The sequence below is a fragment of the Nyctereutes procyonoides genome, unplaced genomic scaffold (assembly GCF_905146905.1).
Source record: "Nyctereutes procyonoides isolate TBG_1078 unplaced genomic scaffold, NYPRO_anot_genome, whole genome shotgun sequence".
Lineage (NCBI taxonomy): Eukaryota > Metazoa > Chordata > Mammalia > Carnivora > Canidae > Nyctereutes > Nyctereutes procyonoides.
The window spans coordinates 6,637,119-6,651,013 of record NW_026575146.1 but is presented as its reverse complement, the minus strand read 5'-3'; the positions used below and the strand labels follow the sequence as shown (position 1 = coordinate 6,651,013).

General features: G+C 35.8%; 1 protein-coding gene across 2 annotated transcripts in view; it reads left to right on the top strand.

Annotated features, from left to right (window-relative positions):
- LATS1 (large tumor suppressor kinase 1) overlaps positions 1 to 13,428 on the top strand; it is a 49,446-nt gene extending 36,018 nt beyond the window's left edge. For both annotated transcript variants that reach the window (XM_055310988.1, XM_055310989.1), the window contains 4 exons: positions 451 to 1,033; positions 4,339 to 4,521; positions 4,726 to 4,832; positions 9,597 to 13,428. In XM_055310988.1, coding sequence (XP_055166963.1) covers positions 451 to 1,033; positions 4,339 to 4,521; positions 4,726 to 4,832; positions 9,597 to 10,106 — 1,383 coding nt within the window. In that variant the 3' untranslated portion in view covers positions 10,107 to 13,428. The remainder of the gene's footprint in view (positions 1 to 450; positions 1,034 to 4,338; positions 4,522 to 4,725; positions 4,833 to 9,596) is intronic.
- Positions 13,429 to 13,895: the final 467 nt, after the last annotated feature.

Below are 13,895 nucleotides of genomic sequence, written 5' to 3'. Positions count from 1 at the left end.
TTTTCATGATAGGTAAAATAGGAAGAATATTTTAATTCTTGGTGTTCCACAAGATTAGCATATAGTGAAAACAATAATCACATAATTTGGGGTGAGTCTGCATGGAGAGATAGGTGAGGATGCATGTTAACAAATGTTTGGTTATTGCACATTGGGAACTTTTTTGGGGGTGCATTAGAGAACAGTTGAAGGCTGACTCTTGGTGTCATCTTCTTGCTCTTCACAGCAGAAGCTGCGTTTATACTCACTTTTGTATATCCTGTTAACTATCCCTTAAGCTGCACTTTGATAATTAATTTTCTCTGGAGTATATTCTAGATTTCTAACATGCTTTATTAAAAATTATTATGCATTTAACCTTTAAATATATGCCTGAGTTTTTTCCAAACTATTTTTTAATATTTGATATAGAAGATAATTCCTCACTTAACCTTCAGTTTATTTGCCTAGGTTGGATTATCTCAAGATGCGCAGGATCAAATGAGAAAGATGCTTTGCCAAAAAGAGTCTAATTACATCCGTCTTAAGAGGGCTAAAATGGACAAGTCTATGTTTGTGAAGATAAAGACACTAGGAATAGGAGCATTTGGTGAAGTCTGTCTAGCAAGAAAAGTAGACACTAAGGCTTTGTATGCAACAAAAACTCTTCGAAAGAAAGATGTTCTGCTTCGAAATCAAGTTGCTCATGTTAAAGCTGAACGGGATATCCTGGCCGAAGCTGATAATGAATGGGTAGTTCGTCTATATTATTCATTCCAAGATAAGGACAATTTATACTTTGTAATGGACTATATTCCTGGGGGTGATATGATGAGCCTATTAATTAGAATGGGCATCTTTCCAGAAAATCTGGCACGATTCTACATAGCAGAACTTACCTGTGCAGTTGAAAGTGTTCATAAAATGGGTTTTATTCATAGAGATATTAAACCTGATAATATTTTGATTGATCGTGATGGTCACATTAAATTGACTGACTTCGGCCTCTGCACTGGCTTCAGATGGACACATGATTCTAAGTACTATCAGAGTGGTGAGTAAAATCATAAAATTTGTACATATTAATATGATTTATTAATGCAATAAGATATAAGATGGTATTACCACTGGATGGAAGCCAGAAGTCTTGATTCTAGGTCTTAACTGTTGGATAAATGTGAGTGAATCCTTTAGACATCTAGACTTATGAAATGAAAGAATATGTTAGATTCAGTTATTTCTAAATATCATTAACATTACTGAGTTCACCTCTTGATGTTTTCTCAATTTGAAATATGTCAGACAAATAACATTTTAAAAATAATTTTGAAATGAAGCCCCGTACCTGCCATTCAGCTTAAGAACCAGATCATCAGGGCAGCCCGGGTGACTCAGTGATTTAGCTCCGTAGTGCTGTCTTCAACCCAGGATGTGATCCTGGAGCCTGGGGATCGAGTCCCACGTCGGGCTCCCTGCATGGAGCTTGCTTCTCCCTCTGCCTCTCTCTCTCTGTGTCTCTCATGAATTAAAAAAAAAAAAAAAAAAAAAGAACCAGATTATCAGTACTATTAAAGGCCCTAAACGATCGCTTTCCCTTTACTCCTCCACAGAGGTAACTGTTATTTCAGAATTCTGTAATCAGCTTTTTACTTTTCTCTGTACTTTTTCCACATATGTCTGTAACCCTGAACAATATTATTTTATTTTGTCTACTCTTGCACACTATTTACATGTAATCATGCTATATATATTCTTCAGTGTTCATGTTTGAGGTTGATCTGTGTTACTGCATATGACATCTTTTTTTTACTACTATTTAGGATTCCATTGTATAATTATTACACAACTTATTCAACCTTAAGCACTTTATATACATAATTTTGTTTAATCTTCACAATATTACTGAAGCAGAATAAAGAAACTGAGGCTTAAAAAAAAAAAGAAACTGAGGCTTAGTGAGACTAAGTAACTTGCCCAAGGTCAGACAGAAAAGAAGTATAAGGGCTAGGCTTTGAACCTAGGTTTGTCTGATTACAGGGCCATGTTATTTCTACTACACCACACTGCCTCACCAAGATCCCTTCAAAGCGCTAATGGAAGTGTAAGTTGATCTAATAATTCTTGAATACTTACTATGACTAGGTTCTTTGCATATATTCTAACTTAAGGGTTACAGTAATCTTCTGCGGTAAGTCTTATTAGCCTCCTGTGCTTAAGTGAACACAGTAAATTGATATTAAATGGGTAGAACTGAGACATCTGAACCTGTCTCCCCAGATTCACCTGAATTACTTTAAGTTCTTCTTAAAAATATGATTCTTAGGCTCTATTCCAGTCTTCTAATTGAAAATCTTCACTGGAGGGGAGATATTGTATTTTATTTTTTTTAAAGGTTGCTTTTTATTTTTTTAAGTAGCCTCCATGCCTGATGTGGGTTGAACTCATGACCCAGAGTTTGAGAGCTGTGTGCCCTCTGGACTAAACCAGCCAGGCACCCCAAGAAATTGTATTTTAATCAAACACCCCCAATAATTATTACAGTCAGGTTATTTTCAGATGTATTTTTCTAGGTGATTTCATCTAGTTGTAAGTTTAAATGCCATCTCATTATCAGTGACTTCCCAATCTCTCTCTAGAAATGGCTTCTCTCTTTCATGTGTATTTTTTTTTTTTTTAAGATTGATTTATTCATTTTAGAGAGAGAGTGGACAAGTGGAGGGAAGGGCACAGGGAAAGAAACTCCAGCTGACTCCATGCTAAGCATAGAGCCTGATACGGAGCTTGATCCCAGGACTTTATGATCATGCCTTGAGCCAAAACCAAGAGTCAGACACTCAACTAACTGAGCCACCAAGGCACCACATGTGTGTTTCTAATAGGCCTTTCAAAATTAACATTGCCAATAACAACTCTTAATTTCTCCCCTTCAGGGCTTCCCCATTTTAGTAAATTGCGCTAACACCACCGACTTAGTTATCCTTGATTCTTTTTCTTTCAAACCCTCTACGTTTAATCCATCAATAAATACTGCTTATTCCACCTCTAAAAATACCCTGAATCTGTTCACTTTTCTCTGTCTTCACTGTTACCATCACAATCCAAGCTTAACTGCAGTAGTCTCTGAACTGGTCACTTTTTACTGTTGTCCTCCTATAATCTATTTTCTACACAGCAGTTAATGTTTTCTTTTTAAAACATTAATCAGGGGATCCCTGGGTGGCTCAGCGGTTTGGCACCTGCCTGTGGCCCAGGGCGCAATCCTGGAGTCCTGGGATCGAGTCCCACATCGGGCTCCCGGCATGGAGCCTGCTTCTCCCTTTGCCTGTGTCTCTGCCTCTTTCTCTCTCACTCTGTGTCTATCATGAATAAATAAATAAATCTTTAAAAAACAAAAAAATAAAATAAAACATTAATCAGATTATGGGGCACCTGGGTGTCTCGGTTAAGTATCTGCCTTTTCAGCTCAGGTCATGATCTTGAGGTCCTGGGATCAAGCCCCATATGGTCTCGCTGATCAGCAGGAGGCTACTTCTTCATCTCCCTCTGCCCCGTCCCCAGCTCATGCTCCCCCATACTCACTCGTTCTCTCTCTGCCACTCTCTCAAAAGATAAATAAAATTTAAAAAAAAATCAGATCTCGTCATTCTCTTGCTTCTCACACTCCAATATCTTCCCACTGTACTTGGAATAAAAGGCAAATCATTTCTTTTGCTTATAAAACCCAACTGTACTGGCTTCCACTCTGTTGTCTTCCATTCTCTACTATTGCCACTGGTCTTCTGTTAGAATGCCTTGCCCTGATTTTCAAATGGTTGAGTCCTTCTTGTTTTTCACAAATGTTACTTCAGTTAGTCTTCCTGAGCCACCTAGTATGTTTGTCATATTATCCCATGTTGATTCTGTAGATGGGGTGCATCACTCTGTTATATATGTATCTGTTTTGCTTGTTCCATATATAGAAACTACCTGAGAGAAGAACCTTGTCTTATCATTTGTTGAGTGAATGAAACACGGATCTAATTTGTTTGAAACTTTGTTCAGATGAGTAATGGGGACCAGTCTGAGTAACAGATTCCTGATCCTATCTACTCATGACTTTCATTATGATCGTTTAACATCAAGTAAATTACTGAATCTTATGCTAATTTTTTTTGGTGGGGTGGAACTTGTCCTATTGAGATCTCAGAGCACAGGCTCTAGCCAATAATAAACACCATCAACGAAATGGCATACGTTGTGTCTTGATTTGTCTCAAGGGAAGAGTATTGTTAACTCTAAATTGTGATGCTAAAAGATTAACAGGCTTTGGGTACATTCTTGTGCTTGAGGCTTTTATTTACTTATCTATTTACTATACAGGTGACCATCCACGGCAAGATAGTATGGATTTCAGTAATGAATGGGGTGACCCCTCTAACTGTCGATGTGGAGATAGATTAAAACCACTAGAGCGGAGAGCTGCACGCCAGCACCAGCGATGTCTTGCACATTCATTGGTTGGGACTCCCAATTACATTGCACCTGAAGTATTGTTACGAACAGGTAAAACATTAGTTTCATAGTATCTCAATAGTCTTTGAGACCAGCTGAAACTTAAATTAATTAGCACATGACTTATTTTTCAGGTGTATAATAAAAATATTAATTTCTATAGAATTAGCTGGTGATTTAAAATTAATTTTGATGGTATCCTGAGCACTTCTTTAAAAGTTTATGAATAACTATAACTTTGGTATCTTATTTTAGGCTATACACAGTTATGTGATTGGTGGAGTGTTGGTGTAATTCTTTTTGAAATGTTGGTGGGACAGCCTCCTTTCTTGGCACAAACACCATTAGAAACACAAATGAAGGTAAGATATAGAATCTGTACCAAAGGATTGTCACATAGTCCTTATATCACAGACCTTTAGCGGTCTTTTACTTAGAGGAGGAAAATTTAATCTGGAATTTAAGAATGAACTTGTAATGTGGCACCTGGCTGGCTCAGTCAATAGAGCAAGCACCGCTTGATCTTGGGGTCATGAATTCATGACTTTGAGCTTCCCATTGGGGATAAGAGTTCATTTTCCTAAAAATGAATTTGTGAGGTTATAGAAAGCCACTAAAATCCTCAGGTGAACTCTACTCTTCATCTTCTCACTGTTGTTATATTGCTATATTCCCCCTCACTCATTCTCAAAGAAGTCTTTAGTACTGTTTATAGATTTATTTTAATTTATTTTTTGTCACCTTCTGGCTCCTGACTTTGTTCCCTTCCATGCACATCCTACCTCCAAACTACAAAGTATATATCTCCATTTGAAATTACCTCTGGCACTTAAATGAGAAGTTACACACAATTTGGACCATAAACAGTCCCATTAAAAACCCTTTAGTGGTTCCCATGTCCATGGATTAAAGTCCAAACTTGCCCTCTCTTCCTCTGTTCATACCATTTCCTCTGTGGTGGATGTCTTCCTTCTTTCTTTCCCATCTTCCACAATCCTCCCCCACTTTCTTAAACCTGGTTAACTCTTGAACTAACTCACTATTAATCATTATTTGATGATCGTGAAGTTATCTCTTCTATGTTGCTTCTTGCTAAGTTGTAACTACTTCTTTCATTGCATTTAACAGAAGATATTTAAAACTTCTGGTGTGTCTGGGTGGCTCAGGCAGTTAAACATCCAATTCTTAATATCAGCTCAGGTCTTTTTCTTTTTTTTTTTTTAAGATTTTATTTATTTATTCATGAGACACAGAGAGAGAGAGAGAGACAGAGACATAGGCAGAGGGAGAAGCAAGCTCCATGCAGGAAGCCCGATGTGGGACTCGATCCCCGGACTCTAGGATCATGCCCTGAGTCAAAGCCACCCAGGCATCACATCAGCTTAGGTCTTAATCTCAGGAGTGTGGGTTTGAGCCTGCACTGGGCTCTGCACTGTGTGTGGAGCCTACTTAAAAATAAGAGAGAGAGAGATCTTTCTTTAGAATTTTTTTCTGTTTTTTCTTTTTTAAGATTTTTACTTTATTTATTTGAAAGACAGCATGGAGGGGCAGAGAGAGAAGAAAGGGGGCAAGAGAATCCCAAACAGAGCCCAGAGCCCAATATGGGGCTCGATCCTAGGACCATGAGATCATGACCTGAGCTGAAATCAAGAGTCAGTCACCTATAAGTCTATTGGTAACACATTCCCTCAGGTTTTGTTCAGATCAATTTGTCTGAAAGTGTCTTTATTTCACCTTCATTTTAATATATGTATATATGAAAGTAAATGCATATACACATATGTATGTATGTATGTGGCTGTATGAAAAATTGAATGCTTTCTCCTTAAAATCAAGAACAAGGCAAGGATATCTATTCTTACCAGTCTTATTAAGCATAGTTCTGGAAGTCTTAGCCAGTGTAGTATAGCAACAAAAGAAATACAAGGCATATAGATGATAAAGAAATAAAAACTGCCCCCATTCAGTGATGACGATATAATTTTCTTTTTTTTTTTTTTTTTAAGATTTTATTTATTCATGAGAGACACAGAGAGAGAGAGGCAGAGACACAGGCAGAGGGAGAAGCAGGCTCCACGCAGGAAGCCCGATGTGGGACTCAATCCCGGATCCTGGGATCATGCCCTGAGCTGAAGGCAGACGCTTAACCGCTGAGCCACTCAGCTGTCCCGACATAATTTTCTATGTAGAAAATCCCAGGTGGGACGCCTGGCTGGCTCAGTGGTTGAGCGTCTGCCTTTAGCTCAGGGTGTGATCCTGGAGTCCCAGGATCAAGTCCCACATCAGGCTCCCAGTGAGGAGTCTGCTTGTCCCTCTGCCTATGTCTCTGCCTCTCTCTGTGTCTCTCATGAATAAATAAAATCTTAAAAAAAAAAAAAAGAAAAAGAAAGAAAATCCCAGGGAATTTATGAAAAAACCCATAGAACTACTTAGTTTGTAGGATATAATAGTAATAAGTACAAATCTATTGTATTTTTATATTCAAGCAATAAAGGACCAGAAACTGAAATTTAAAAACAGTACCATTTATAGAAGCTTCCCCAAATTGAAATATGTAGGTATAAATTTAATAATACATGAATAAGATCTATATGCTGAAAGGTACAAACTCTGATGAAAGAAATCAAGAAAGATCTTAATAATACAGAGACATGCCATGCTAATAGGTTGGAGAACTCAACATAGTAAAGCTTATCTTTTTTTTTTTTTTTTTTTTTTTTTTTTTTAGTAAAGCTTATCTTATCTCCAAATTCATCTATAGATTTAATTCTGTTCTAATTTTTGAGGAAATAGATAAGCCAATTCTAAAATGTATATGGGTGGACAAAGAAACTGGAATAATGAAAATAGTTTTTTAGAAGAAGAGCAAAGGGGTTGCCAGGTGACTTGGTTAAGCATCTGACTTGATCTCAGCTCAGGTCTTAATCTCAGGGTTGTGAGTTCAAGCCCTACATTGGGCTCCACACTGAGCATGGAGCCTACTTAAAAATAAATATTTAGGGGATCCCTGGGTGGCTCAGCGGTTTAGCGCCTGCCTTCCGCCCAGGGCATGATCCTGGAGTCCCAGGATCGAGTCCCACATCGGGCTCCCTGCATGGAGCCTGCTTCTCCCTCTGCCTGTGTCTCTGCCTCTCTCTCTCTCTCTGTATGACTATCGTAAATAAATAAAAAAAAAAAAAGAACTGGACCAGTTCTGCTGCTTCTCTCTCTCTCTGTGTGTCTCTCATGAATGAATAAATAAAATCTTTAAATAAGTAAATAAATAAATATTTAATATTACTTAATATTTATTTAATACTGTTTGAAATATATTTATTTATTTAAATAAAAATAAGAAAAAGTAATCAACTACTTGATTTTAAGACTTACTGTGAAGTTACAGTAATTCACACAGGGTGATATTGGCAAAAGGACACAAACAGTCAATGGAACAGGACAGAGAAATAGAACCACCCAAATAGGACCATTTGATCTTTGACAAAGGTGCAAATGGAGAAAGAATAGTATTTCAGCAAATGATATAGGAAAAACTGGTCAGCCACATACAGAAGGTACTGAAACTCAGGGTACTTGGGTGGCTCAGTCGGTTAAGCATCTGCCTTTGGCTCAATTCATGATCCCAGGGTCCTGAGATTGAGCCCCATATCCAGCTCTGTATCAGTGAGGAGTCTGCTTCTCCCTCCCCCTCTGCTTCTTCCCTGGCTTGTGTGCGCTCTCTCAAATAAATAAAATCTAAAAAAAAAAAAAAAAAAAAGTATGTACTGAAACTCCATGTAAACTTCATTCTTATGTAGAGATTAACTCAAAGTGGATCATCAATCTGGAGATAAAATATAAAGCTATAATACTTTTAGAAGAAAACAGGCGAAAAATCTTTATGGCCTAGGTAGGGTTAGGCAGAGAATACTTAGAAATGACACCAAAATCATGATCCATAAAAGAAAAAGTTGAGAAATTGGAATTCATCAAATCTAAAACTTTCAGTATACAAAAGACAGTCAAGTGGCACCTGAATGGCTCAGTCGTTGAGCATCCGACTCTTGGTTTCAGCTCAGGTCATGATCCTTAGGGTTATGAGATAGAGCCCCATGTCGGGCTTCATGCTCAGCTCAGAGTCTGCTGGAGATTCTTCCCTCTCCCTCTCCCTCTGCTCTTCCCTCATGCATGCATCTGCATACTCATCTACGTTGTCTCTCTCTCAAAAAATAATAGTGTTTAAAAACAAAACAAAAAACAAATTGCACAGTCAAGACAGGACAGGCTACAGCTTGGGAGAAGATATTTGCAGATCATATTTCCCACAGAAGGCTTGTATCTAGACTATAAAAAGAACTTTCAAAACTCAATAGTAAAAAATATTTGATTACCTACTACCTTCCTTCCTTCTCTTTCTCCGTTCTTTATTTCCTTCCTACCTCCCTCACTCCCTCATTCTGTTTTATTCAAAGCCAGAATAAATATTTATTGAACATCTATTAATTATGTGCCAGGCAACTTGCCAAGCACTGAGAAGGACAAAACATGGTCTGTAGCCTTATGGAATTTTATCTGTGGTAGAAGGACATAGACATAAATAGATACCACAAAGTATTAGAGATACTATGATACCAGTAAATACATGAAACAGGAGGCACAGTAGAAACAGTCATTTTCTGCCATAGGTAGAAATTTAAAAGAGGAGCTAAAACTTAAAATGATGAGTCTTGTAATATGAATATAAATTGCCTGGAGAGGAGGGAATGGGAGGAAAGGTTATTTCTCACCATTGATTCACTCATTATTAAAGGTAAAAAAGGCAAAATACCATGCAATTTATTTTTAAAGATGCAAATAGTCTGGTAAAACTTTTTGCTATAAAACTTGGAGGAGGGATGCCTGGGTGACTCAGCAGTTTAGCACCTCCCGTCAACCCAGGGCATGATCCTGGAGTCCCAGGATCGAGTTCCACATCCAGCTCCCTACATGGAACCTGCTTCTCTTTCTGCCTATGTCTTTGCCTCTCTCTCTCTGTCTCTCATGAATAAATAAATAAAATATTTTTAAAAATTAAAAAAAGAGCTTCGAGGAAATTTTTGTTTTTCTTATTTATCAATTCCTTCCTAATTTCTAAAAAATCTCTTTTAAAGGTTATCAACTGGCAGACATCTCTTCACATTCCACCTCAAGCTAAACTGAGTCCTGAAGCCTCTGATCTTATTATTAAACTTTGCCGAGGACCAGAAGATCGCTTAGGCAAGAATGGGGCTGATGAAATAAAAGCTCATCCATTTTTTAAAACAATTGATTTCTCCAGCGACCTAAGACAGCAGTCTGCTTCATATATTCCTAAAATCACACACCCAACAGATACATCAAATTTTGATCCTGTTGATCCTGATAAGTTATGGAGTGATGATAATGAGGAAGAAAACGTAAATGACACTCTCAACGGATGGTATAAAAATGGAAAGCACCCTGAACATGCTTTCTATGAATTTACCTTTCGGAGATTTTTTGATGACAATGGCTACCCATATAATTATCCAAAGCCAATTGAATATGAATATATTAATTCACAAGGCTCAGAGCAACAGTCAGATGAAGATGATCAGCACACAGGCTCAGAGATCAAAAATCGTGATCTAGTGTATGTTTAACACTAGGAAATCATTGTAATGAGGATTTGGAAAAAGACCCGAAACATAGAGTTTTTTGAGGCTCTGAGAGTAAAATTATGCAAATGTGACAGAGCTTTGTATGAGTGCTCTGTGTACAATGTTTTATGTTCCTAAATTATGGAAAATCTTTTTAAAATGTTAATTTATTCCAGCCTTTTTAATCAGTAATTTAGAAAAAATTGTTATAAAGAAAGTAAATTATGAACTGAATACTATAGTCAGTTCTTGGTACTTAAAGTACTTAAAATAAAATATAGTGCTTTGTTTAAAAGGAGAAGCCTGGTATCTATTTGTACATACACTAAATAATTTTAAGACAAGAGTTTTTGAAATTTTTTTGAAAGACAGTTTTAGTTTTATCTTGCTTTAACCAAATATGTACCCCACATTCACAGAGCTCTTTTTTGTTTACCCCATAACCTTGTTTTTGGGACAAAATAAGCTATAGAAATTAAGCCGTCATGGCGGTGAGTATACCTAGGCTAATGATAATCTGATAATTTACATCTTGGAACTAAGAAATACAGGGTTGAAACAGTATGTTCATCAGAAGAAAAAATAATGCAGATTATCTGTTTTTTTTTCCCTCTGTGGAATATTTAATCTTCTAGCATTTATTTCTCAAGAAATACTGGCTTTAAAAGAAGCAAAGCACTACCATTTTTCTTTCTATACCAATATTTTTTAATGCTGCTTCTAGATTTAAAAGGGAACAAAGTTGCCATAAGTCAAAATTTACAATACTGAATGCTAAAATCTTCATATTTTTACTTCAAAAATTTGTTTTAAGTTTCCACATCCTAAGCAGAGAGATTATTTTCAGTTTCATATGAAACTTTAATTAGAAAAATTATTTGTGGGTACTCACTAGAAAAATATTTTTTCTATATATTGACAGTTTTGGTTATGTCATCAGTAATGTTATGTGTTTCCTCTTTCAGAACAGTACTGTATTCATGGATTGTTATGGCAAAGGAAATCTGGCTATTTGGGCATATTTAACCCACGGGCAGATTAACTAGTGAAATAATTATTTAATTCTTAAGGTGGCCAATAGTAATTAGAAAAAAAGTTACATAGCGGTCTTAGTAGAAAATTCAAATCCTCCTAACTTAAGGTTAAATAATATGTTTTACAGCATGCCTGTTATATATAATGCTTAGGTTTTAAGGAACACTTAATGGTTTTATACCAAAATACATTTAGCTTCTCTTTTAGGAAGGGGAAAAGGGCTGTATTCTGACATTAGTAAAATTTATATTTTACTTCCTTTTTTTTTAAGCTCCACTGATAGGGAATTGTTTTATCAAAACTTTATGTCTGGATCAGAAGAGGCATAATTTTAGTGATTTTCAAACTAATGGAAAAAAGCTAGTGGAAGTAATACATGTAAGTAAAATTAAAGGCAAAGCTGTTCCAGTTGAATTGGGTGGGCAATGAGGATTTATTAGCTCACACTTCCCACCTTTGTTTAGGTGTCCCTCTCAGAGTTCAGCTTGTAAACCACTGGATAACCCATTGTGTAGCGGTGGGTCTTTGAGATTCATTGGTTTTTTGAGAATCTGGTGAAAGGTAGGGACTCTCTTCCTGGAAAAAATGCATATTAACACACGCACATATGATGCTGCATGCAGTCTTAGGGATTCTGGACATGTTGAAAACTCACAGATTTGGTTAAGGACCTGTATCCTATAAGAACACTGATATGTTAAACTAAGAACTTTGTTTTAAATTTACTGATACTCAGATTAGCACATCTTGTATAAACAGTGATAATCTGTGATGGAAAAAGTCTATACCATGTGATAAGATATCCCTAGGAATGCCTCTCTCTTGCTGGTACAGCACTAAGGCATTTAAACATACTCTTGAGGGCACTGAAATAAATGTTTGACTTGTTATAGGCTTGATATGGAAATATTTCTGAAGGACTTCTAATCAGAGAATTGTAAGAAAAGGCACTATAATGAGTTGGCAGTCTTTACTTCATGGAACATTCAATTAGTGCTATAAAATCCTATTCGAAACAAAGTAGTTCAAGAATTTTTAACTCAGTACTCAAACTTTAAGATATCCCTCTGGCTCTTTGGGTTTTCTGTCAGATTTATTGGAATTTCCACTTAGTTGTTTTACTTTTGGATTGTGCTGCAATGCAATGTACAAAACCAACTTTGTTACATTTATGTTGTAGGAAAACTAAGGTGCTGTCTCCTCCCCCTCTCCCCACAAAATCTGTGTTGACACTACAAATTTTGTGTTCTTTTAAAATTTCCTCTGACAACATAAGCTTTTTGTGTTTATGTGAAGCAGTAGACAAGCCTTTGGTATCTGCAGTTTTAACAGTCTGGATATACTTATTAGCTATCTTATTCCCAAACCATATCCAGTCCTTCTAGCACAGAATCTGGTGCTTCCTGACCAAAAAGACGAGAACATGAAAAAACCTATTGCTTTCAATTGAAATAGAGTGAAAACATTGATTATACGTGTTTTCTTTTTCAAATAATTTTCCCATTCATGAAAAAACTTGCTGTCTTTCTTATACTTATCCCCATTTTATGTATATCAATAGTATTTATAAAATGTGTTCTATAATTATGTAATTGTAGATACTGTTATGTATTGTCCAGTGACATTCTAAGGCAGGCCTTATTGCTATATCTTTTCTACCTTATTTGTAATAGGAACTATAGAATGTATGACTAAGAAGTCACTTTGAGATTGACTTTTTAAAAAAGTTATTACCTTCTGCTGTTGCAAAGTGCAAAACTGTGAGCGGAAATGTTTTATTCTGACTTAATAATATGTTAGAAATTAGAGAATACAGTGGGAGGAGTTTTAGATATTGCTGCTGCTGTTACCTAAGGTACTTTAGAAATTTTTCTTTAATAAACAAAAATAAACAAAAATCCCTTCGGTATTTAAAGTGAAACATTTATTTAGCCTGTTCGTTTTAATCTAAAGCAAAAAGTAATTTGGGTCAACATATTGGTATATTTGTAAAGCGCCTTAATATATCCCTTTGTGGAAGGCACTATACCACAGTTTACTTTTATATTGTATTGTGTATATAAGTATTTTGTATTAAAATTGAATCAATGCGACACTACAGTTTTATAAAATAATGCTTTGTTAGGAAAAGGAATTACAGCTTTGCAATATAACTAAATTGTTTTGCATACTTCTGAATGTAGTAGATATGAATAATCAGCCTGTGTTTTTAATGACTCTATTTGTATTTTCCCAATCATTTTCTGTAGTGTAACATTTGCTGGGATAATAAAAAAAATAATAATTCCAATCTTTCAATTATGTGTGGAGAGCTGACTATTAAGGCACTTAGTATGTTGATTTCATTTTCAAAAATGTATTTTAATCTTTATTCTCAAATTTATGATTAAAAATTCAATGTTTTAGATTAAAATATATACAACTAATGATAATAGGGGTAAGGCAAACTGAGTAGAGTTAGTCTAAGACAGTTTTCATTTTGCCCAACATAAGTACAATAAATATTTCATGTTAAAGGCTTCCTTTAGATCAGCACAGATTTAAACCTTCCTGATTATCAGACTCCTCAATTTGTATCATGAGTCCACTCTAAAATTTTTAAAATATGTAGTTGGATAATCTGTTTTATTTATAATCCTTTATCGCATGACTGCCTACCAGAGAAAATAACATATATTGATGCTGTATCTTAAGTCAGCTTTACATGGATGAATATTTTTAGTTTTTATTCTTTTTGCTTTTTCAAGCATTACCATC